The sequence below is a fragment of the Oncorhynchus mykiss genome, chromosome 9 (assembly GCF_013265735.2).
Source record: "Oncorhynchus mykiss isolate Arlee chromosome 9, USDA_OmykA_1.1, whole genome shotgun sequence".
Classification (NCBI taxonomy): Eukaryota; Metazoa; Chordata; class Actinopteri; order Salmoniformes; family Salmonidae; genus Oncorhynchus; species Oncorhynchus mykiss.
The window spans coordinates 3,633,571-3,658,948 of record NC_048573.1 but is presented as its reverse complement, the minus strand read 5'-3'; the positions used below and the strand labels follow the sequence as shown (position 1 = coordinate 3,658,948).

Sequence of the window (25,378 nt, the reverse complement as noted above, 5' to 3'; positions counted from 1 at the left end):
CCCTCCCCATATTCCTCTAGGAGTTGACCAGTTTGATGCTTCTCCCTCCCCATATTCCTCTAGGAGTTGACCAGTTTGATGCTTCTCTCTCCCTCCTCATATTCCTCTAGGAGTTGACCAGTTTGATGCTTCTCTCGCCCTCCCCATATTCCTCTAGGAGTTGACCAGTTTGATGCTTCTCTCTCTCTCCCCATATTCCTCTAGGAGTTGACCAGTTTGATGCTTCTCTCTCTCCCTCCCCATATTCCTCTAGGAGTTGACCAGTTTGATGCTTCTCTCTCTCTCCCCATATTCCTCTAGGAGTTGACCAGTTTGATGCTTCTCTCTCTCTCCCCATATTCCTCTAGGAGTTGACCAGTTTGATGCTTCTCTCTCTCTCCCCATATTCCTCTAGGAGTTGACCAGTTTGATGCTTCTCTCTCTCCCCCCATATTCCTCTAGGAGTTGACCAGTTTAATGCTTATCTCTCCACATATTCCTCTAGGAGTTGACCAGTTTAATGCTTATCTCTCCACATATTCCTCTAGGAGTTGACCAGTTTGATGCTTATCTCTCCACATATTCCTCTAGGAGTTGACCAGTTTGATGCTTCTCTCTCTCTCCCCATATTCCTCTAGGAGTTGACCAGTTTGATGTCTCTCTCTCCCTCTCTCTCCACATATTCCTCTAGGAGTTGACCAGTTTGATGCTTCTCTCCCCCTCCCCATATTCCTCTAGGAGTTGACCAGTTTGATGCTTATCTCTCCACATATTCCTCTAGGAGTTGACCAGTTTGATGCTTATCTCTCCACATATTCCTCTAGGAGTTGACCAGTTTGATGCTTCTCTCTCTTTCTCCCCATATTCCTCTAGGAGTTGACCAGTTTGATGCTTCTCTCTCTCTATATTCCTCTAGGAGTTGACCAGTTTGATGCTTCTCTCCCTCCCCATATTCCTCTAGGAGTTGACCAGTTTGATGCTTCTCTCTCTCCATATTCCTCTAGGAGTTGACCAGTTTGATGCTTCTCTCTCTCTCCCCATATTCCTCTAGGAGTTGACCAGTTTGATGTCTCTCTCTCCCTCTCTCTCCCCATATTCCTCTAGGAGTTGACCAGTTTGATGCTTCTCTCCCCCTCCCCATATTCCTCTAGGAGTTGACCAGTTTGATGCTTCTCCCTCCCCATATTCCTCTAGGAGTTGACCAGTTTGATGCTTCTCCCTCCCCATATTCCTCTAGGAGTTGACAAGTTTGATGTTTCTCCCTCCCCATATTCCTCTAGGAGTTGACCAGTTTGATGCTTCTCTCCCCCTCCCCATATTCCTCTAGGAGTTGACCAGTTTGATGCTTCTCTCCCCCTCCCCATATTCCTCTAGGAGTTGACCAGTTTGATGCTTCTCTCCCCCTCCCCATATTCCTCTAGGAGTTGACCAGTTTGATGCTTCTCTCCCCCTCCCCATATTCCTCTAGGAGTTGACCAGTTTGATGCTTCTCCCTCCCCATATTCCTCTAGGAGTTGACCAGTTTGATGCTTCTCCCTCCCCATATTCCTCTAGGAGTTGACCAGTTTGATGCTTCTCCCTCCCCATATTCCTCTAGGAGTTGACCAGTTTGATGCTTCTCTCTCCCTCCTCATATTCCTCTAGGAGTTGACCAGTTTGATGCTTCTCTCTCCCTCCCCATATTCCTCTAGGAGTTGACCAGTTTGATGCTTCTCTCTCCCTCCACATATTCCTCTAGGAGTTGACCAGTTTGATGCTTCTCTCTCTTTCTCCCCATATTCCTCTAGGAGTTGACCAGTTTGATGCTTCTCCCTCTCTCCCCATATTCCTCTAGGAGTTGACCAGTTTGATGCTTCTCTCTCTCTCCCCATATTCCTCTAGGAGTTGACCAGTTTGATGCTTCTCTCTCTCCCTCCCCATATTCCTCTAGGAGTTGACCAGTTTGATGCTTCTCTCTCTCTCCCCATATTCCTCTAGGAGTTGACCAGTTTGATGCTTCTCTCTCTCTCCCCATATTCCTCTAGGAGTTGACCAGTTTGATGCTTATCTCTCCACATATTCCTCTAGGAGTTGACCAGTTTGATGCTTATCTCTCCACATATTCCTCTAGGAGTTGACCAGTTTGATGCTTCTCTCTCTTTCTCCCCATATTCCTCTAGGAGTTGACCAGTTTGATGCTTCTCTCTCTCTATATTCCTCTAGGAGTTGACCAGTTTATGCTTCTCTCCCTCCCCATATTCCTCTAGGAGTTGACCAGTTTGATGCTTCTCTCTCTCCATATTCCTCTAGGAGTTGACCAGTTTGATGCTTCTCTCTCTCCCTCCCCATATTCCTCTAGGATTTGACCAGTTTGATGCTTCTCTCTCTCCCCATATTCCTCTAGGAGTTGACCAGTTTGATGCTTCTCTCTCCCCATATTCCTCTAGGAGTTGACCAGTTTGATGCTTCTCTCTCCCTCCCCATATTCCTCTAGGAGTTGACCAGTTTGATGCTTCTCTCTCTCTCTCCCCATATTCCTCTAGGAGTTGACCAGTGCCCTCCTCCATGTGAAGCTGCATCTGTTTGTCCAGTCCTTCACCCTGGTCTTCTTCCCTGTTGCCATGTGGCTCTGTATCAAACTACTGGCTCTTACCTCAATCAACACTTGGCTACTCCGAGGGTGAGTGTATACGCACACGCGCACACACACACACACACACACACACACACACACACACACACACACACACACACACACAGAGAGAGAGAGAGTTGCTCTGTATCTATCTTTAAACCATTGGCTGCTCCGAGTGTGAGGAGCTTTGTGTGTGTGGGGGCGGGACCATCGGATGTTCCTAACACACAACTACATACTGTATTGGGAGGGGGAGGGGCTAGAGAGAGGAAGGGGGGAGGAGCTGTGTGCGTGTGGGGGCGGGACCATCGGATGTTCCTAACACACAACTACATACTGTATTGGGAAGGGCTAGAGAGGGGAGAGGGGCTAGAGAGGAAGGGGGAGGAGCTTTGTGTGTGTGTGTGTGTGGGGGCGGGACCATCAGATGTTCCTAACACACAACTACATACTGTATTGGGAGGGGGAGGGGCTAGAGGGAGGAGGGGGGGGGGGGGGGGTGAAATAGTCCTTTATTCAGCCAGTGGTTCTACCTTACGGTTGCCATGGGTGACGTGACCTTGACAAAGACCCTGTTGTGTGTGTGTGTGTGTGTGTCTCTGTGCGTGCGTCGTCTAGGTTACAGACGGTGGGATGTATGCCTCCACCAGTCTCCTCTGCTGTCATACTCACCAAAGCTGTGGGGGGGAACGAGGTATTTACATACAATGTTTTTATTTTTATTTAACCTATTTTTATTTAACTATGCAAGTCGGTTGAGAACAAATTATTATTTACAATCACGGTGCCTAAACCGGCGTACGTACAGGTTGTATTTGGAATGACGTTCTAGTTCCTCGTTAGTACACGACAAGCTGGACATTATGGACGTTCTAGTTCCCTGTTAGTACACGACAAGCTGGACATTATGGACGTTCTAGTTCCCTGTTAGTACACGACAAGCTGGACATTATGGACGTTCTAGTTCCCTGTTAGTACACGACAAGCTGGACATTATGGACGTTCTAGTTCCCTGTTAGTACACGACAAGCTGGACATTATGGACGTTCTAGTTCCCTGTTAGTACACGACAAGCTGGACATTATGGACGTTCTAGTTCCCTGTTAGTACACGACAAGCTGGACATTATGGACCTTCTAGTTCCCTGGTAGTACACGACAAGCTGGACATTATGGACCTTCTAGTTCCCTGGTAGTACACGACAAGCTGGACATTATGGACGTTCTAGTTCCCTGGTAGTACACGACAAGCTGGACATTATGGACGTTCTAGTTCCCTGGTAGTACACGACAAGCTGGACATTATGGACATTCTAGTTCCCTGGTAGTACACGACAAGCTGGACATTATGGACGTTCTAGTTCCCTGTTAGTACACGACAAGCTGGACATTATGGACGTTGTTTCCCTGGTAGTACACGACAAGCTGGATATTATGGACGTTGTTTCCCTGTTAGTACACGACAAGCTGGACATTATGGACGTTGTTTCCCTGTTAGTACACGACAAGCTGGACATTATGGACGTTGTTTCCCTGGTAGTACACGACAAGCTGGACATTATGGACATTCTAGTTCCCTCCTAGTACACGACAAGCTGGACATTATGGACATTCTAGTTCCCTGGTAGTACACGACAAGCTGGACATTATGGACGTTCTAGTTCCCTGGTAGTACACGACAAGCTGGACATTATGGACGTTCTAGTTCCCTGGTAGTACACGACAAGCTGGACATTATGGACGTTCTAGTTCCCTGGTAGTACACGACAAGCTGGACATTATGGACGTTCTAGTTCCCTGTTAGTACACGACAAGCTGGACATTATGGACGTTCTAGTTCCCTGGTAGTACACGACAAGCTGGACATTATGGACGTTCTAGTTCCCTGGTAGTACACGACAAGCTGGACATTATGGACGTTCTAGTTCCCTGGTAGTACACGACAAGCTGGACATTATGGACGTTCTAGTTCCCTGGTAGTACACGACAAGCTGGACATTATGGACGTTCTAGTTCCCTGTTAGTACACGACAAGCTGGACATTATGGACGTTCTAGTTCCCTGTTAGTACACGACAAGCTGGACATTATGGACGTTGTTTCCCTGTTAGTACACGACAAGCTGGACATTATGGACGTTCTAGTTCCCTGTTAGTACACGACAAGCTGGACATTATGGACGTTCTAGTTCCCTGGTAGTACACGACAAGCTGGACATTATGGACGTTCTAGTTCCTCGTTAGTACACGACAAGCTGGACATTATGGACCTTCTAGTTCCCTGGTAGTACACGACAAGCTGGACATTATGGACCTTCTAGTTCCCTGGTAGTACACGACAAGCTGGACATTATGGACGTTCTAGTTCCCTGTTAGTACACGACAAGCTGGACATTATGGACGTTCTAGTTCCCTGGTAGTACACGACAAGCTGGACATTATGGACGTTCTAGTTCCCTGTTAGTACACGACAAGCTGGACATTATGGACGTTCTAGTTCCCTGGTAGTACACGACAAGCTGGACATTATGGACGTTCTAGTTCTCTGGTAGTACACGACAAGCTGGACATTATGGACGTTCTAGTTCCCTGGTAGTACACGACAAGCTGGACATTATGGACGTTCTAGTTCCCTGGTAGTACACGACAAGCTGGACATTATGGACGTTCTAGTTCCCTGTTAGTACACGACAAGCTGGACATTATGGACGTTCTAGTTCCCTGTTAGTACACGACAAGCTGGACATTATGGACGTTGTTTCCCTGTTAGTACACGACAAGCTGGACATTATGGACGTTCTAGTTCCCTGTTAGTACACGACAAGCTGGACATTATGGACGTTCTAGTTCCCTGGTAGTACACGACAAGCTGGACATTATGGACGTTCTAGTTCCTCGTTAGTACACGACAAGCTGGACATTATGGACCTTCTAGTTCCCTGGTAGTACACGACAAGCTGGACATTATGGACCTTCTAGTTCCCTGGTAGTACACGACAAGCTGGACATTATGGACGTTCTAGTTCCCTGTTAGTACACGACAAGCTGGACTTTATGGACGTTCTAGTTCCCTGGTAGTACACGACAAGCTGGACATTATGGACGTTCTAGTTCCCTGTTAGTACACGACAAGCTGGACATTATGGACGTTCTAGTTCCCTGGTAGTACACGACAAGCTGGACATTATGGACGTTCTAGTTCTCTGGTAGTACACGACAAGCTGGACATTATGGACGTTCTAGTTCCCTGGTAGTACACGACAAGCTGGACATTATGGACGTTCTAGTTCTCTGGTAGTACACGACAAGCTGGACATTATGGACCTTCTAGTTCCCTGTTAGTACACGACAAGCTGGACATTATGGACGTTCTAGTTCCCTGTTAGTACACGACAAGCTGGACATTATGGACGTTCTAGTTCCCTGTTAGTACACGACAAGCTGGACATTATGGACGTTGTTTCCCTGTTAGTACACGACAAGCTGGACATTATGGACGTTCTAGTTCCCTGTTAGTACACGACAAGCTGGACATTATGGACGTTCTAGTTCCCTGGTAGTACACGACAAGCTGGACATTATGGACGTTCTAGTTCCTCGTTAGTACACGACAAGCTGGACATTATGGACCTTCTAGTTCCCTGGTAGTACACGACAAGCTGGACATTATGGACCTTCTAGTTCCCTGGTAGTACACGACAAGCTGGACATTATGGACCTTCTAGTTCCCTGGTAGTACACGACAAGCTGGACATTATGGACGTTCTAGTTCCCTGGTAGTACACGACAAGCTGGACATTATGGACGTTCTAGTTCCCTGGTAGTACACGACAAGCTGGACAGATCCCTGTACATTACCGTGTGTTGGTTCCGTTTTAATAAACAGGGATTCTCTTCCCTCAGGCTGCCGCCATCTTTAACTCCGCCTTCGGAAGCTTCCTGGTAAGACTGAATTGTGTCTCTCTCTACCTCTACCATGGAGCCATGTGAAGGTAGACTAGCACCTGTGTGTGTGTGAACAGTATCGAGCCTGTCTGACATCCCTATTCTCTGTCTACAGGGAATACTAGTGACACCACTGCTACTGTTACTGTTTGTAAGTATTCTCTACCTTCACACCCCTTGACCTTTGTCACCTTTTTGTTGTGTTTAGAATTAAAAAAAAAATTTTCCTGTCTACACAAAATACTCAAAGTGGAAGAACCAATTTTAACATTGAAAAAATAAAAACACTAATGTTCATTTAGATAATTATTCAAACCCCCTGAGTCAATATATTTTAGAATCACCTTTCTGGGTAAGTCTCAAGTCTTGCCATAGATTTTCAAGGTGATTTTCTAAGGCCAAACTGTAACTAGGTCACTCAATAAAATGTGGGAAAAGTCAAGGACTTAATTAAATTATTAGAATTAAATGGAACTTTCTTTGTCACATGCGCCAAATACAAATCTATCTAATACAAATGTATTTATAAAGCCCTTCTTACATCAGCTGATATCTCAAAGTGCTGTACAGAAACCCAGCCTAAAAACCCCAAACAGCAAGCAATGCAGGTGTAGAAGCACGGTGGCTAGGAAAAACTCCCTAGAAAGGCCAAAACCTAGGAAGAAACCTAGAGAGGAACCAGGCTATGTGGGGTGGCCAGTCCTCTTCTGGCTGTGCCGGGTGGAGATTATAACAGAACATGGTGGTCAAGGAAAAACTCCCTAGAAAAGGCCAAAACCTAGTGAGGAAACCTAGAGAGGAACCAGGCTATGCAGGTGTAGACCTAACAGTGAAATGCTTACTTACAAGCCCATAACCAACAATGCAGTTTTAACAAAGTAAGAGTTAATAAAATATTTTCAAAATAAAAAAAATAAAATAAAATAACAGTAACGAGGTTCTGGTACCGAGTCAACTTTTTATTTTACCTTTATTTTACTAGACAAGTCAGTTAAGAACAAATTCTTATTTTCAATGACAGCCTAGGAACAGTGGGTTAACTGCCTGTTTAGGGGCAGAACGGCAGATTTGTACCTTGTCAGCTCGGGGATTTGAATTTGCAGCCTTCCAGGTTGCTAGTCCAACGCTCTGACCACTAGGCTACCCTGCCGCCTCTACACTCTAACCACTAGGCTACCCTGCCGCCCCTACACTCTAACCACTAGGCTACCCTGCCGCCTCTACACTCTAACCACTAGGCTACCCTGCCGCCCCAATGTGCTGGGGGGGGGGGTGTAATTTGTACATTCAGAAAGACCCCTGGACTTTTCCCACATTTTTGTTGCGTTATGTTATGCCTTATTCTAAAATCAATTAAATGTTTTTACTCCTCAATCTACACACACACTCCATAATGACAAAGCAAAAACAGGTTTTTATCAAATGTAAAAAATAAACAGAAATACCTTCTGTAGTAAATATTCAGAACCTTCGCTACGACATTTAGCTCAGGTGCATCCTGTTTCCATTGATCATCCTTGAGATGTTTCTTCAACTTGATTGGAGTCCACCTGTGGTAAATTCAATTTATTGGACATGATTTGGAAAAGGCGAACACCTGTCTATATAAGGTCCCACAGTTGACTGCCCAGGTCAGAGCAAAAACCAAGCCATGAGGTCAAAGGAATTGTCCGTAGAGCTCCGAGACAGGACTGTGATGAGGCACAGATCTAGGGAAGGGTACCCAAAACATTTATACAGCATTGAAGGTCCCCAAGGACACAGTGGCCTCCATCATTCTTAAATTGAAGAAGTTTGGAACCACCAAGACTCTTCCTAGAGCTGGCCGCCCGGCCAAACTGAGCAACCGGGGGAGAAGGGCCGTGGTCAGAGGTGACCAATAACCAGATGGTCACTCTGACAGAGCTCCAGAGGTCCCCAAGGTGTTTCATACTGCTACTGAAAGAGTTTTATAATCAATGCCAGTACCTGATATGTTGACACATTCTCATCCCTTGTTCATCCTCTCTTCCAGCTGGGCTCGTCATCCTCTGTTCCTTTCTCCTCCATCTTCTCTCAGCTCTTCATGACTGTGGTCGTTCCTCTCATCCTAGGGCAGGTCAGTACAGTTTATAGAGCCTGTTTTATAAAGCCTATACAGAAATATAACACCTTTTTATGTTAGTATTATTAAACCCTTCATCCTGTGCAACGTCAGTACACAGATTACGAAACCTTTTATAAACCTGTTAAAAACACAAATAATACCCCGTTTAACCACTTTATAAACCTGTTAAAAAACCCAAATAATACCCCGTTTAACCACTTTATAAACCTGTTAAAAAACCCAAATAATACCCTGTTTAACCACTTTATAAACCTGTTAAAAGCCCCAAATAATACCCCGTTTAACCACTTTATAATCCTGTTGTAAATCATCTATAAGCTTTTTTTTATAAAAACAGATTTCCTGACAGACTTGCTAGAGAGGAGACCTTCTTTGGGAGTCTATAACACCTCTATATAAAGCCCTTATAGCCACTATGTATCCCAGGTGTCCCGGAGGTTCCTGAGGGACTGGCTCGAGAGGAGGAAACCTCCGTTTGGAGTCATCAGTTCTTTGGTTCTCCTGATGATCATTTATACCACCTTCTGTGAGACCTTCTCTAACCCGGATATTGAACTGGACCACCTCAGCCTGCTGCTCATCACCTTCATCAGTGAGTCTTTCTGTCTCTCGCTCTCTGAGTCTCTCTCTCTCTCTCTGAGTCTCTCTCTCTCTCTCTCTGAGTCTCTCTCTCTCTGTGTCTCTCTCTCTCTCTGTCTCGCTCTCTCTGTGTCTCTCTCTCTGTGTCTCTCTCTCTCTCTCTCTCTGTCTCTCTCTCTCTCTCTCTGTGTCTCTCTCTCTCTCTCTCTCTCTGTCTCTCTCTCTCTCTCTCTGTGTCTCTGTCTCTCTCTCTCTCTGTGTCTCTCTCTCTCTCTCTCTCTCTCTCTGTGTGTCTCTCTCTCTCTGTGTGTCTCTCTCTCTCTCTCTCTCTCTCTCTCTCTCTCTCTCTCTCTCTCTCTCTCTCTCTCTCTCTCTCTGTGTCTCTGTCTCTCTCAATTCAATTCAATTCAAGGGCTTTATTGGCATGGGAAACATGTGTTAACATTGCCAAAGCAAGTGAGGTAGACAACATACAAAGTGAATCTATAAAGTGAAAAACAACAAAAATTAACAGTAGACATTACACATACAGAGGTTTCAAAACAGTAAAGACATTACAAATGTCATATTCTATATATATATATATATACAGTGTTTTAACAATATACAAATGGTTAAAGGACACAAGATAAAATAAATACGCATAAATATGGGTTGTATTTACAATGGTGTGTGTTCTTCACTGGTTGCCCTTTTCTCGTGGCAACAGGTCACAAATCTTGCTGCTGTGATGGCACACTGTGGAATTTCACCCAGTAGATATGGGAGTTTTTCAAATTTGGATTTGTTTTCGAATTCTTTGTGGATCTGTGTAATCTGAGGGAAATATGTATCTCTAATATGGTCATACATTGGGCAGGAGGTTAGGAAGTGCAGCTCAGTTTCCACCTCATTTTGTGGGCAGTGAGCACATAGCCTGTCTTCTCTTGAGAGCCATGTCTGCCTACGGCGGCCTTTCTCAATAGCAAGGCTATGCTCACTGAGTCTGTACATAGTCAAAGCTTTCCTTAATTTTGGGTCGGTCACAGTGGTCAGGTATTCTGCCGATGTGTACTCTCTGTTTAGGGCCAAATAGCATTCTAGTTTGCTCTGTTTTTTTGTTAATTCTTTCCAATGTGTCAAGTAATTATCTTTTTGTTTTCTCATGATTTGGTTGGGTCTAATTGTGCTGTTGTCCTGGGGCTCTGTAGGGTGTGTTTGTGTTTGTGAACAGAGCCCCAGGACCAGCTTGCTTAGGGGACTCTTCTCCAGGTTCATCTCTCTGTAGGTGATGGCTTTGTTATGGAAGGTTTGTGAATCACTTCCTTTTAGGTGGTTGTAGAATTTGACGGCTCTTTTCTGGATTTTGATAATTAGTGGGTATCGGCCTAATTCTGCTCTGCATGCATTATTTGGTGTTCTACGTTGTACACGGAGGATATTTTTGCAGAATTCTGCGTGCAGAGTCTCAATTTGGTGTTTGTCCCATTTTGTGAAGTCTTGGTTGGTGAGCGGACCCCAGACCTCACAACCATAAAGGGCAATGGGCTCTATGACTGATTCAAGTATTTTTAGCCAAATCCTAATTGGTATGTTGAAATTTATGTTTCTTTTGATGGCATAGAATGCCCTTCTTGCCTTGTCTCTCAGATCGTTCACAGCTTTGTGGAAGTTACCTGTGGCGCTGATGTTTAGGCCAAGGTATGTATAGTTTTTTGTGTGCTCTAGGGCAACAGTGTCTAGATGGAATTTGTATTTGTGGTCCTGGTGACTGGACCTTTTTTGGAACACCATTATTTTGGTCTTACTGAGATTTACTGTCAGGGCCCAGGTCTGACAGAATCTGTGCATCTCTGTGTCTCTCTCTCTCTCTCTCTCTGTGTGTCTCTCTCTCTCTCTCTCTGTGTGTCTCTCTCTCTCTCTCTCTGTGTGTCTCTCTCTCTCTCTCTGTGTCTCTCTCTCTGTCTCTATCTCTCTGTGTCTCTCTCTCTCTCTCTCTCTCTCTCTCTGTCTCTCTCTCTCTGTGTCTCTGTGTCTCTCTGTCTCTCTCTCTCTGTGTCTCTCTGTCTCTCTCTCTCTGTGTCTCTCTGTGTCTCTCTCTCTCTCGCTGTCTCTCTCTCTCTCTGTGTGAGTTCTGTCTAAACCCTCTGATCTGATGCGTTGTCTCTCCCCAGTATTCTGCATCCAGCTGAGCTTCATGCTGTTGACGTTTGTCTTCTCCACACAGTGAGTTTAATAGTACTGTTAGTGTTATACTGTAGAACTGTTAGTGTCATGCTGCAGCCTCTAGTGTTATACTGTAGTACTGTTAGTGTCATGCTGTTGCTCTGTTCATCTGTACAGTCACTCTAGGATTATGGGGCTCTGTTCGTCTGTACAGTCACTCTAGGATTATGGGGCTCTGTTCATCTGTACAGTCACTCTAGGATTATGGGGCTCTTCGTCTGTACAGTCACTCTAGGATTATGGGGCTCTGTTCATCTGTACAGTCACTCTAGGATTATGGGGCTCTGTTCATCTGTACAGTCACTCTAGGATTATGGGGCTCTGTTCATCTGTACAGTCACTAGGATTATGGGGCTCTATTCGTCTGTACAGTCACTCTAGGATTATGGGGCTCTGTTCATCTGTACAGTCACTCTAGGATTACGGGGCTCTATTCGTCTGTACAGTCACTCTAGGATTATGGGGCTCTATTCATCTCATGCTGTAAAATGTCTTCCACTATACTCACTCTGTGATGTTTTAGATGTGTGTTAATCAGTCTCTCTCTCTCTCTCTCTCCCGTCCTCTCCTGTCTCGTCCTCTCCTGTCTCGTCACCTCCCTCCTGTCCCGTCCCCTCCTGTCCCCTCCCCTCTCGTCCCGTCCCCTCCCCTCTCGTCCCGTCCCCTCCCCTCTCGTCCCGTCCCCTTCCCTCCTGTCTCATCCCGTCCAATCCCCTCCCGTCTCCTCCTGTCTCATCCCGTCCACTCCCCTCCCGTCTCCTCCTGTCTCGTCACCTCCCCTCCTGTCTCGTCCCGTGCCCTCCTGTCTCGTCCTGTCCCCTCCTGTCTCGTCCCGTCCCCTCCCGTCCCGTCCCCTCCTGTCTCGTCCCGTCCCCTCCTGTCTCGTCCCGTTCCCTCCCGTCCCCTCCTGTCTCGTCCCGTTCCCTCCCGTCCCCTCCTGTCTCGTCCCGTCCCGTTCCCTCCTGTCCCGTCCCGTCCCCTCCCGTCCCCTCCTGTCTCGTCCCGTCCCCTCCCGTCCCCTCCTGTCTCGTCCCGTCCCCTCCTGTCTCGTCCCGTCCCCTCCCGTTCCCTTCCGTCCCCTCCCGTCCCCTCCTGTCTCGTCCCGTCCCCTCCTGTCTCGTCCCGTTCCCTCCCGTCTCGTCCTCTCCTGTCTCGTCTCGTCCCCTCCTGTCTTGTCTCGTCCCCTCCTGTCCCGTCCTGTCTCGTCCCCTCTCGTCCCCTCCCCTCCTGTAGGAAACAATCTGGTTTTACTCCAGCTGACACAGTAGCTATCATGTTCTGTGCTACACACAAATCTCTCACCCTGGGTAAGCAGACAGTTTTTTTTACATTTATTTTTTATTTAACCTTTTTATTTTTTTCAGGGATTCAAACTGAGACCAAGGTCTCTTTTTACAGATGAGCCCTAAATTACAGAAAAAAAAATACAAAATGCAAGCACCAAGAAAAATAAAACACGTTCATTAACAAACACATTCATCAGTAATAAGATCCTCAATCAGCTTCCTGAATTACCCAAGAGGCACCAGGACATCACATTCATCAGTAATACGATCCTCAATCAGCTTCCTGAATTACCCAAGAGGCACCAGGACATCACATTCATCAGTAATAAGATCCTCAATCAGCTTCCTGAATTACCCAAGAGGCACCAGGACATCACATTCATCAGTAATAAGATCCTCAATCAGCTTCCTGAATTACCCAAGAGGCACCAGGACATCACATTCATCAGTTATAAGATCCTCAATCAGCTTCCTGAATTACCCAAGAGGCACCAGGACAACACATTCATCAGTAATACGATCCTCAATCAGCTTCCTGAATTACCCAAGAGGCACCAGGACATCACATTCATCAGTAATAAGATCCTCAATCAGCTCCCTGAATTACCCAAGAGGCACCAGGACATCACATTCATCAGTAATAAAATCCTCAATCAGCTTCCTGAATTACCCAAGAGGCACCAGGACATCACATTCATCAGTAATAAGATCCTCAATCAGCTTCCTGAATTACCCAAGAGGCACCAGGACATCACATTCATCAGTAATACGATCCTCAATCAGCTTCCTGAATTACCCAAGAGGCACCAGGACATCACATTCATCAGTAATACGATCCTCAATCAGCTTCCTGAATTACCCAAGAGGCACCAGGACATCACATTCATCAGTAATACGATCCTCAATCAGCTCCCTGAATTACCCAAGAGGCACCAGGACATCACATTCATCAGTAATACGATCCTCAATCAGCTTCCTGAATTACCCAAGAGGCACCAGGACATCACATTCATCAGTAATACGATCCTCAATCAGCTTCCTGAATTACCCAAGAGGCACCAGGACATCACATTCATCAGTAATACGATCCTCAATCAGCTTCCTGAATTACCCAAGAGGCACCAGGACATCACATTCATCAGTAATACGATCCTCAATCAGCTTCCTGAATTACCCAAGAGGCACCAGGACATCACATTCATCAGTAATAAGATCCTCAATCAGCTTCCTGAATTACCCAAGAGGCACCAGGACATCACATTCATCAGTAATACGATCCTCAATCAGCTTCCTGAATTACCCAAGAGGCACCAGGACATCACATTCATCAGTAATACGATCCTCAATCAGCTTCCTGAATTACCCAAGAGGCACCAGGACATCACATTCATCAGTAATACGATCCTCAATCAGCTTCCTGAATTACCCAAGAGGCACCAGGACATCACATTCATCAGTAATACGATCCTCAATCAGCTTCCTGAATTACCCAAGAGGCACCAGGACATCACATTCATCAGTAATAAGATCCTCTATCAGCTTCCTGAATTACCCAAGAGGCACCAGGACAACACATTTATCAGTAATACGATCCTCAATCAGCTTCCTGAATTACCCAAGAGGCACCAGGACATCACATTCATCAGTAATAAGATCCTCAATCAGCTTCCTGAATTACCCAAGAGGCACCAGGACATCAAATTCATCAGTAATAAGATCCTCAATCAGCTTCCTGAATTACCCAAGAGGCACCAGGACATCACATTCATCAGTAATAAGATCCTCAATCAGCTTCCTGAATTACCCAAGAGGCACCAGGACAACACATTCATCAGTAATACGATCCTCAATCAGCTTCCTGAATGACCATTTCAGAACATTTTGAAAATTGTTACTAAAAGCTGATTAACTCCGTGGAGACCAAAGGAATTTCCAGAGTTATCCGTCCCTGAGACCGGGATGGGGGGTGACTCATATGTCTAAAGCTTGGTAATGATGTCAGGTACAGACTTATTGTTAAAATATTTAACATGCATTGCTATCAATCTACGTGAAATCAAAGAGGGACAATCAACTTTCTGGTAGAGAATGTAGTGATGAGTACTAAAACTGTCGCCCGTAAGTAAAGTAGCAGCCGAGTTCACATAGATGATGTTGCCATTTGTTTAGGGATAGTACTAGATATAATAGTTAGGGGGAGTACCTGGGCCTCCTTCCGAACCTTGGGGATAGTACTAGATATAATCGTCAGGTTAGGGGGAGTACCTGGGCCTCCTTCCAAACCTTGGGGATAGTACTAGATATAATCGTCAGGTTAGGGGGAGTACCTGGGCCTCCTTCCAAACCTTGGGGATAGTACTAGATATAATTGTCAGGTTAGGGGGAGTACCTGGGCCTCCTTCCAAACCTTGTTGATAGTGCTAGATATAATCGTCAGGTTAGGGGAAGTACCTGGGCCTCCTTCCAAACCTTGGGGATAGTAATAGATATAATTGTTGGGGGGAGTACCTGGGCCTCCTTCCAAACCTTGGGGATAGTACTAGATATAATCGTCAGGTTAGGGGGAGTATCTGGGCCTCCTTCCAAACCTTGGGGATAGTACTAGATATAATCGTCAGGTTAGGGGGAGTACCTGGGCCTCCTTCCAAACCTTGGGGATAGTACTAGATATAATCGTCAGGTTAGGGGGAGTACCTGGGCCTCCTTCCAAACCTTGGGGATAGTACTAGATATAATCGTCAGGTTAGGGGGAGTACCTGGGCCTCCTTCCAAACCTTGGGGATAGTATTAGATATAATCGTCAGGTTAGGGGGAGTACCTGGGCCTCCTTCCAAACCTTGGGGATAGTACTAGATATAATCGTCAGGTTAGGGGGAGTACCTGGGCCTCCTTCCAAACCTTGGGGATAGTACTAGATATAATCGTCAGGTTAGGGGGAGTACCTGGGCCTCCTTCCAAACCTTGGGGATAGTACTAGATATAATTGTCAGGTTAGGGGGAGTACCTGGGCCTCCTTCCAAACCTTGTTGATAGTGCTAGATATAATCGTCAGGTTAGGGGAAGTACCTGGGCCTCCTTCCAAACCTTGGAGATAGTAATAGATATAATCGTTAGGGGGAGTACCTGGGCCTCCTTCCAAACCTTGGGGATAGTACTAGATATAATCGTCAGGTTAGGGGGAGTACCTGGGCCTCCTTCCAAACCTTGGGGATAGTACTAGATATAATCGTCAGGTTAGGGGGAGTACCTGGGCCTCCTTCCAAACCTTGGGGATAGTACTAGATATAATCGTCAGGTTAGGGGGAGTACCTGGGCCTCCTTCCAAACCTTGGGGATAGTACTAGATATAATCGTCAGGTTAGGGGGAGTACCTGGGCCTCCTTCCAAACCTTGGGTATAGTACTAGATTTAATCGTTAGGGGGAGTACCTGGGCCGTCTTCCAAACCTTGGGGATAGTACTAGATATAATCGTTAGGAGTACCTGGGCCTCCTTCCAAACCTTGGAGATAGTACTAGATATAATCGTTAGGAGTACCTGGGCCTTCTTCCAAACCTTGGGGATAGTACTAGATATAATCGTTAGGAGTACCCCGGCCTTCTTCCAAACCTTGGGGATTGTACTAGATATAATCGTTAGGTGTACCTGGGCCTCCTTCCAAACCTTGGGGATAGTACTAGATGTAATCGTTAGGGGGAGTACCTGGGCCTCCTTCCAAACCTTGGGGATAGTACTAGATATAATCGTTAGGGGGACACCTGGGCCTCCTTCCAAACCTTGGGGATAGTAATAGATATAATCGTCAGGTTAGGGGGAGTACCAGGGCCTCCTTCCAAACCTTGGGGATTGTACTAGATATAATCGTCAGGTTAGGTGGAGTACCTGGGCCTCCTTCCAAACCTTGGGGATAGTACTAGATATAATCGTTAGGGGGAGTACCTGGGCCTCCTTCCAAACCTTGGGGATAGTACTAGATATAATCGTCAGGTTAGGGGGAGTACCTGGGCCTCCTTCCAAACCTTGGGGATAGTACTAGGTATAATCGTCAGGTTAGGGGGAGTACCTGGGCCTCCTTCCAAACCTTGGGGATAGTACTAGATATAATCGTCAGGTTAGGGGGAGTACCTGGGCCTCCTTCCAAACCTTGGGGATAGTACTAGATATAATCGTTAGGGGGAGTACCTGGGCCTCCTTCCAAACCTTGGGGATAGTACTAGATGTAATCGTTATGGGGAGTACCTGGGCCTCCTTCCAAACCTTGGGGATAGTACTAGATATAATCGTTAGGGGGAGTTCCTGGGCCTCCTTCCAAACCTTGGGGATAGTACTAGATATTATTGTTAGGGGGAGTACCTGGGCCTCCTTCCAAACCTTGGGGATAGTACTAGATATAATCGTTAGGGGGAGTACCTGGGCCTCCTTCCAAACCTTGGGGATAGTACTAGATATAATCGTTAGGGGGAGTTCCTGGGCCTCCTTCCAAACCTTGGGGATAGTACTAGATATTATTGTTAGGGGGAGTACCTGGGCCTCCTTCCAAACCTTGGGGATAGTACTAGATATAATCGTTAGGGGGAGTACCTGGGCCTCCTTCCAAACCTTGGGGATAGTACTATATATAATCGTTAGGGGGAGTACCTGGGCCTCCTTCCAAACCTTGGGGATAGTACTAGATATAATTGTCAGGTTAGGGGGAGTACCTGGGCCTCCTTCCAAACCTTGGGGATAGTACTAGATATAATCGTCAGGTTAGGGGGAGTACCTGGGCCTCCTTCCAAACCTTGGGGATAGTACTAGATATAATCGTCAGGGGGAGTACCTGGGCCTCCTTCCAAACCTTGGGGATAGTACTAGATGTAATCGTTATGGGGAGTACCTGGGCCTCCTTCCAAACCTTGGGGATAGTACTAGATATAATCGTTAGGGGGAGTTCCTGGGCCTCCTTCCAAACCTTGGGGATAGTACTAGATATTATTGTTAGGGGGAGTACCTGGGCCTCCTTCCAAACCTTGGGGATAGTACTAGATATAATCGTTAGGGGGAGTACCTGGGCCTCCTTCCAAACCTTGGGGATAGTACTAGATATAATCGTTAGGGGGAGTTCCTGGGCCTCCTTCCAAACCTTGGGGATAGTACTAGATATTATTGTTAGGGGGAGTACCTGGGCCTCCTTCCAAACCTTGGGGATAGTACTAGATATAATCGTTAGGGGGAGTACCTGGGCCTCCTTCCAAACCTTGGGGATAGTACTATATATAATCGTTAGGGGGAGTACCTGGGCCTCCTTCCAAACCTTGGGGATAGTACTAGATATAATCGTCAGGTTAGGGGGAGTACCTGGGCCTCCTTCCAAACCTTGGGGATAGTACTAGATATAATTGTCAGGTTAGGGGGAGTACCTGGGCCTCCTTCCAAACCTTGTTGATAGTGCTAGATATAATCGTCAGGTTAGGGGAAGTACCTGGGCCTCCTTCCAAACCTTGGAGATAGTAATAGATATAATCGTTAGGGGGAGTACCTGGGCCTCCTTCCAAACCTTGGGGATAGTACTAGATATAATCGTCAGGTTAGGGGGAGTACCTGGGCCTCCTTCCAAACCTTGGGGATAGTACTAGATATAATCGTCAGGTTAGGGGGAGTACCTGGGCCTCCTTCCAAACCTTGGGGATAGTACTAGATATAATCGTCAGGTTAGGGGGAGTACCTGGGCCTCCTTCCAAACCTTGGGGATAGTACTAGATATAATCGTCAGGTTAGGGGGAGTACCTGGGCCTCCTTCCAAACCTTGGGTATAGTACTAGATTTAATCGTTAGGGGGAGTACCTGGGCCGTCTTCCAAACCTTGGGGATAGTACTAGATATAATCGTTAGGAGTACCTGGGCCTCCTTCCAAACCTTGGAGATAGTACTAGATATAATCGTTAGGAGTACCTGGGCCTTCTTCCAAACCTTGGGGATAGTACTAGATATAATCGTTAGGAGTACCCCGGCCTTCTTCCAAACCTTGGGGATTGTACTAGATATAATCGTTAGGTGTACCTGGGCCTCCTTCCAAACCTTGGGGATAGTACTAGATGTAATCGTTAGGGGGAGTACCTGGGCCTCCTTCCAAACCTTGGGGATAGTACTAGATATAATCGTTAGGGGGACACCTGGGCCTCCTTCCAAACCTTGGGGATAGTAATAGATATAATCGTCAGGTTAGGGGGAGTACCAGGGCCTCCTTCCAAACCTTGGGGATTGTACTAGATATAATCGTCAGGTTAGGTGGAGTACCTGGGCCTCCTTCCAAACCTTGGGGATAGTACTAGATATAATCGTTAGGGGGAGTACCTGGGCCTCCTTCCAAACCTTGGGGATAGTACTAGATATAATCGTCAGGTTAGGGGGAGTACCTGGGCCTCCTTCCAAACCTTGGGGATAGTACTAGGTATAATCGTCAGGTTAGGGGGAGTACCTGGGCCTCCTTCCAAACCTTGGGGATAGTACTAGATATAATCGTCAGGTTAGGGGGAGTACCTGGGCCTCCTTCCAAACCTTGGGGATAGTACTAGATATAATCGTTAGGGGGAGTACCTGGGCCTCCTTCCAAACCTTGGGGATAGTACTAGATGTAATCGTTATGGGGAGTACCTGGGCCTCCTTCCAAACCTTGGGGATAGTACTAGATATAATCGTTAGGGGGAGTTCCTGGGCCTCCTTCCAAACCTTGGGGATAGTACTAGATATTATTGTTAGGGGGAGTACCTGGGCCTCCTTCCAAACCTTGGGGATAGTACTAGATATAATCGTTAGGGGGAGTACCTGGGCCTCCTTCCAAACCTTGGGGATAGTACTAGATATAATCGTTAGGGGGAGTTCCTGGGCCTCCTTCCAAACCTTGGGGATAGTACTAGATATTATTGTTAGGGGGAGTACCTGGGCCTCCTTCCAAACCTTGGGGATAGTACTAGATATAATCGTTAGGGGGAGTACCTGGGCCTCCTTCCAAACCTTGGGGATAGTACTATATATAATCGTTAGGGGGAGTACCTGGGCCTCCTTCCAAACCTTGGGGATAGTACTAGATATAATCGTCAGGTTAGGGGGAGTACCTGGGCCTCCTTCCAAACCTTGGGGATAGTACTAGATATAATCGTCAGGTTAGGGGGAGTACCTGGGCCTCCTTCCAAACCTTGGGGATAGTACTAGATATAATCGTCAGGGGGAGTACCTGGGCCTCCTTCCAAACCTTGGGGATAGTACTAGATGTAATCGTTATGGGGAGTACCTGGGCCTCCTTCCAAACCTTGGGGATAGTACTAGATATTATTGTTAGGGGGAGTACCTGGGCCTCCTTCCAAACCTTGGGGATAGTACTAGATATAATCGTTAGGGGGAGTACCTGGGCCTCCTTCCAAACCTTGGGGATAGTACTAGATATAATCGTTAGGGGGAGTTCCTGGGCCTCCTTCCAAACCTTGGGGATAGTACTAGATATTATTGTTAGGGGGAGTACCTGGGCCTCCTTCCAAACCTTGGGGATAGTACTAGATATAATCGTTAGGGGGAGTACCTGGGCCTCCTTCCAAACCTTGGGGATAGTACTAGATATAATCGTTAGGGGGAGTTCCTGGGCCTCCTTCCAAACCTTGGGGATAGTACTAGATATTATTGTTAGGGGGAGTACCTGGGCCTCCTTCCAAACCTTGGGGATAGTACTAGATATAATCGTTAGGGGGAGTACCTGGGCCTCCTTCCAAACCTTGGGGATAGTACTAGATATAATCGTTAGGGGGAGTTCCTGGGCCTCCTTCCAAACCTTGGGGATAGTACTAGATATTATTGTTAGGGGGAGTACCTGGGCCTCCTTCCAAACCTTGGGGATAGTACTAGATATAATCGTTAGGGGGAGTACCTGGGCCTCCTTCCAAACCTTGGGGATAGTACTATATATAATCGTTAGGGGGAGTACCTGGGCCTCCTTCCAAACCTTGGGGATAGTACTAGATATAATCGTCAGGTTAGGGGGAGTACCTGGGCCTCCTTCCAAACCTTGGGGATAGTACTAGATATAATCGTCAGGTTAGGGGGAGTACCTGGGCCTCCTTCCAAACCTTGGAGATAGTACTAGATATAATCGTCAGGGGGAGTATATAAATAATATATTATATCATCTCCAGTGGATGATGATTATTATTATTATTACATCTATCTTAAGCGATCCATCACAGATAGTGAATTGCTGAAATGAAAACCGATTCACTAGAAGTTGACGTGTTAACCATCAAGGCTGGCAGAGGGAAGAGCAGTCAATTGACTGGCCAAGGTCAATTTAAACCACTGTGGGTTTTTTTTCTTCTTCTCTCAAATAAAAAGTCTGCAGAGATGATAAACACATTTTTTTTTTTTTTTATAAAGCACCACTTATCTTCTCAGTTATGATGCCTGAGTCAGACTTAACAGAAGAAGAGGAATTTGTACCCATTTTAGTGCATTTTTACTGTTGTCCAACATTTTTTTTTTTTAGAAGGACCACCAGCGGAGTCCGAGATGGAAGCTTAGAAAATATCTTGATTTAGTCTAGAGAGTACGTCTGTTTCTCATGTCTGAAAGATTTCCCCAGGCCTGAATTTTTTTTTTCTCCTCTGAATGGGGTCAGAAGAAAACCCAAGGTTTAGTAAATATCTTTCACTGTGAGTTGTTGTGTTTGTAGAAACATTTTTTTTTTTTTTAAATGAGGTGTGTTTATCTGCTCGATGAAACAAGGAAGAGAAGAGAAATGTTGTTAAAGGGGATCAGGAAGCAGGAGACAAAATGGAGGCTATAAATCAAAATAGAAACTGTTATGTAAAACCCCTTAATGAGAGAAGGGAGGAAATCATAGAAACAACTAAATGTTTATTCTGGTTTCTGGACACGGATACAACCAGGAACTCGGATCTCTTGCTAACATAAATATGCTAGTTGGCCAACACTAACCTGCAAAGACTCAATGCACCTATTATGTCAATAACAACTATCGGGAATTTGATAAAATCCAGTAACACCATGAAAATGATACAGAAATGGATCAAGCTAAGCTTGTGTTTCTCAAATGGTAATATCAATTATTTCTTTACCTCTTCTCCTCTCCCCTCCCTCTCTTCTCCCCTCCCTCTCTTCTCCCCTCTTTCCTCTCTCCAGGTATACCCATGTTAAAGATAGTTTTTGAGGGGTACGAGCATCTCTCTCTGATCTCCGTCCCTCTCCTCATCTATCACCCTGCTCAGATCCTACTGGGTTCAATACTGGTACCCACCATCAAGAGCTGGATGAACAGCAGACAAAAGGTAGACAAAACGCACACACAGAGAGAGAGAGATCTATTTATCTATCACACCAACCATTATCTAACTCGTTCCCTCTGTTCTCTCCTCCCTGGAACAGCCTAGTATTTTATTGCATTGATACCTACCTGTCTGGTCTGTGTGAGTAGAGAAACGCCTCCTCTCCGGTCTGTGTGTTTCTAAACCCACTAACACCCAGCTACTCACCTGTACTTAATTGGTCACAAACTGGTGCTAATTGGCAATTAATTAATTGGTCTTAATTGTGATATAGAATGTTTTAATCACTGTTGGTTTTTGGAAGGGACAAATCTAACTCGTTTGTGAAATATATATGTATATTAAGATGTTACGGATTAAATCACTGTTGGTTTGGAGTGGAGGGTTTTGGCTGGGGAAGGTTGTGGACTGTGTTGATGGTGGCTGGGTAATTTTTTATAATCTTCACTATTTTTTGCTAAATGTGTTGCATCGACGTCAGTCAACACTTGCTAAATTAAAAATATTGTGTGTCCACAGGGAGTGAAGTTGACCGACCTGCAGCCCATCTGAAGTGGACTCTCCCCAGTGTGTACACTCATTCACTCCCCCTCATGGGGAGTATCATTTGAACTGTGACAGAAGGGACTACTTCCTTCCTCTTTTATGTATCTCTCTGGTGGAAGGATACATACAGAAGCACAAGTGCCTCGTCGCAACCACGTGACTCGCGAACACGTAGTCCTGGGCTCTAACGGTTGTGATGGTCGCTATGACAAAACTTGTGTGATTTATTCGATGGTTTACTTTAAATACGAACATAGAAGTCTCTATTTTTGTATCCCCCATGAAGACGGTGTCAACTTCCTGTGAGACAAGAAGCACTACTGATCGTCATCAGGAAGTGAATTCTGAGACGACTCCGCCTGCCATGGACCGGCTGGGACTTTGTCCTCTTTCTAACTATTTTTCTGGGGATGTTACATTCAAAGACTATTTTCTGACAATCAGTTTTTTTATGGTTTTGAACAATGACTAGTTTACTGATAGTTTCTAATGCTTGTTTAGGCTTTTGCGGGGGGGGGGATTACATATATTTTTAAACGTTATTACCATAGTTGAAGGACAGACATCTGGTGATGTCTCCCTGTCTGTATTCTGGGAGAGGAAAATGTGAAGTGTCTGAATTGCCATCCTATTTACTGTAAAGTGCACTACGTTTGACCAAGACCCAGCCATCGGTAGCACACTACATAGAGAATAGGGTGCCATTTCAGACACTGGCAAAACTCTGAGGGTGGGGGGGAGAATCTACACGTCTCTGATCATGAACCAATGGTATATAATAGCGTTCAGCAGATGGAGATATGACTATAGATTGACTATAGATTGACTGACTATAGATTGACTATATGACTATAGATTGACTATAGATTGACTATATGACTATAGATTGACTATAGATTGACTATATGACTATAGATTCCTTATTCTACAGGTCAGAGAGTCGTTTCTGTTCTACTTTCTATATTTCTTTCTGAACAGTGAACATGTTAAACTATGTCAGAAGTGTGTCCCAAATAGCACCCTATTCCATATATATTTATATATAAATATATATTTTATTTATATATATATATATATATTATTTATATATATATATATTATTTATATATAGTGCACTACTGTTGACCAGGGCCCATAGAGCTCTGGTCAAAATAAGTGCACGCCGTAGGGAATAGAGGGCCATTTGGGACGTAGCCCCTAGGTGCCTTGGCATAACGTCAGTAATACATACTAACACGTTGATGATGATTATTTTGTTTTCTGATTTTTCTAATGCTGTTACCAAAAAAACACTGTGTGACAACAAGGACCAATGGCAATGTGTTCCACATGAAACTCTACCCCTTATAGGCCAGTCAGGATGCAGACTCTCAGTACTGAAAAGATTAACCTTTCGGTTTGGGCGGATGTTAGAAGGACAGGTTTCTTCTCTAGTATGAATAAAAAACTGTGATTTAAACACTGTGGACTGGGTCTGTGTTCTGTACAGTACTGGGTCTGTGTTCTGTACAGTACTAGTATATCTCTAGTATAGTATATAGTTCAATGGGTCTGTTTTCTAGTCTACTACTAGCCAATCATGGTAATGGCCTGACAAACACAGTAACAGTTACACGTTGTTTTTGTTAAAGATTTTACAGATAGACAGAGTTTAGATATTATACAGTAATATACACTTTAGATGATGATATACAGTTTAGATGATAATATACCGTTTAGATGATAATATAGTGTGATATACTGTTTAGATGATAATATACAGTGATATACAGTTTATGATAATATACAGTGATATACTGTTTAGATGATAATATACAGTGATATACAGTTTATGATAATATACAGTGATATACAGTTTAGATGATAATATACAGTGATATACAGTTTAGATGATAATATACAGTGATATACAGTAATATACACTAGATGATGATATACAGTTTAGATGATAATACACAGTTTAGATGATAATATACAGTGATATACTGTTTAGATGATAATATACAGTGATATACAGTTTAGATGATAATATACAGGGTGGTCTCTCTCTGGGTGGGGTTAGGGGGGTTTCTCTCTGGGTAGGCTTAAGGGGGTCTCTCTCTGGGTAGGGTTAAGGGGTCTCTCTCTGGGTAGGGTTAAGGGGGTCTCTCTCTGGGTAGGGTTAAGGGGGTAGGGTTAAAACCTTTTTGGGATAGGGGGCAGCATTTTCACTTTTGGATGAATAGCATGCCCAGAGTGAACTGCCTCCTACTCTGTCCCAGATGCTAATATATGCATATTATTAGTAGTATTGGATAGAAAACACTCTGAAGTTTCTAAAACGGTTTGAATGATGTCTGTGAGTATAACAACTCATATGGCAGGCAAAAACCTGAGAAAAATCCAACCAGGAAGTGGGACATCTGAGGTTGGTCGTTTTTCAAAGCTTGGCCTACCGAATACACAGTGGGTTATGGATAAAGTTGCCCTTCCTACGGCTTCCACTAGATGTCAACCGTCTTTAGAAACTTGAATGAGGCTTCTACTATAAAGGAGGGGCTCATGAGACCTCTCTGAGTCAGTGGTCTGGCATAGTGCCTTGGTCTCATGACGTGTGCTCCCGACAGAGTTACCTCTCGTTCCAGTGCTTTTCTTCAGACAAAGGAATTCTCCGGTTGGAACATAATTGATGTTTTATGTTAAAAAACATCCTAAAGATGGATTCCATACATCGTTTGACTTGTTTCTACGACCTGTAACGGAACTTTTTGAGTTTTTGTCTGGATGAAGTGCTCACGCCTCTTGAAGATGAATTAGTGGGCTGAACATGCTAA

The 25,378-nt window shown here is 45.2% G+C and overlaps 1 protein-coding gene across 2 annotated transcripts in view; it reads left to right on the top strand.

The window, feature by feature from the left end:
* slc10a7 (solute carrier family 10 member 7) overlaps positions 1-22,811 on the top strand; it is a 27,435-nt gene extending 4,624 nt beyond the window's left edge. The window contains exons 3-13 of one of the 2 annotated variants that reach the window (XM_036987088.1): positions 2,502-2,638; positions 3,212-3,287; positions 6,494-6,532; positions 6,651-6,686; positions 8,550-8,633; positions 9,069-9,234; positions 11,375-11,426; positions 12,660-12,733; positions 21,877-22,022; positions 22,120-22,160; positions 22,539-22,811. In XM_036987088.1, the coding sequence (XP_036842983.1) occupies positions 2,502-2,638; positions 3,212-3,287; positions 6,494-6,532; positions 6,651-6,686; positions 8,550-8,633; positions 9,069-9,234; positions 11,375-11,426; positions 12,660-12,733; positions 21,877-22,022; positions 22,120-22,140 (831 nt within the window). In that variant the 3' untranslated portion in view covers positions 22,141-22,160; positions 22,539-22,811. The remainder of the gene's footprint in view (positions 1-2,501; positions 2,639-3,211; positions 3,288-6,493; positions 6,533-6,650; positions 6,687-8,549; positions 8,634-9,068; positions 9,235-11,374; positions 11,427-12,659; positions 12,734-21,876; positions 22,023-22,119; positions 22,161-22,538) is intronic. The other variant, XM_036987087.1, reaches the window with a different exon arrangement.
* Positions 22,812-25,378: the final 2,567 nt, after the last annotated feature.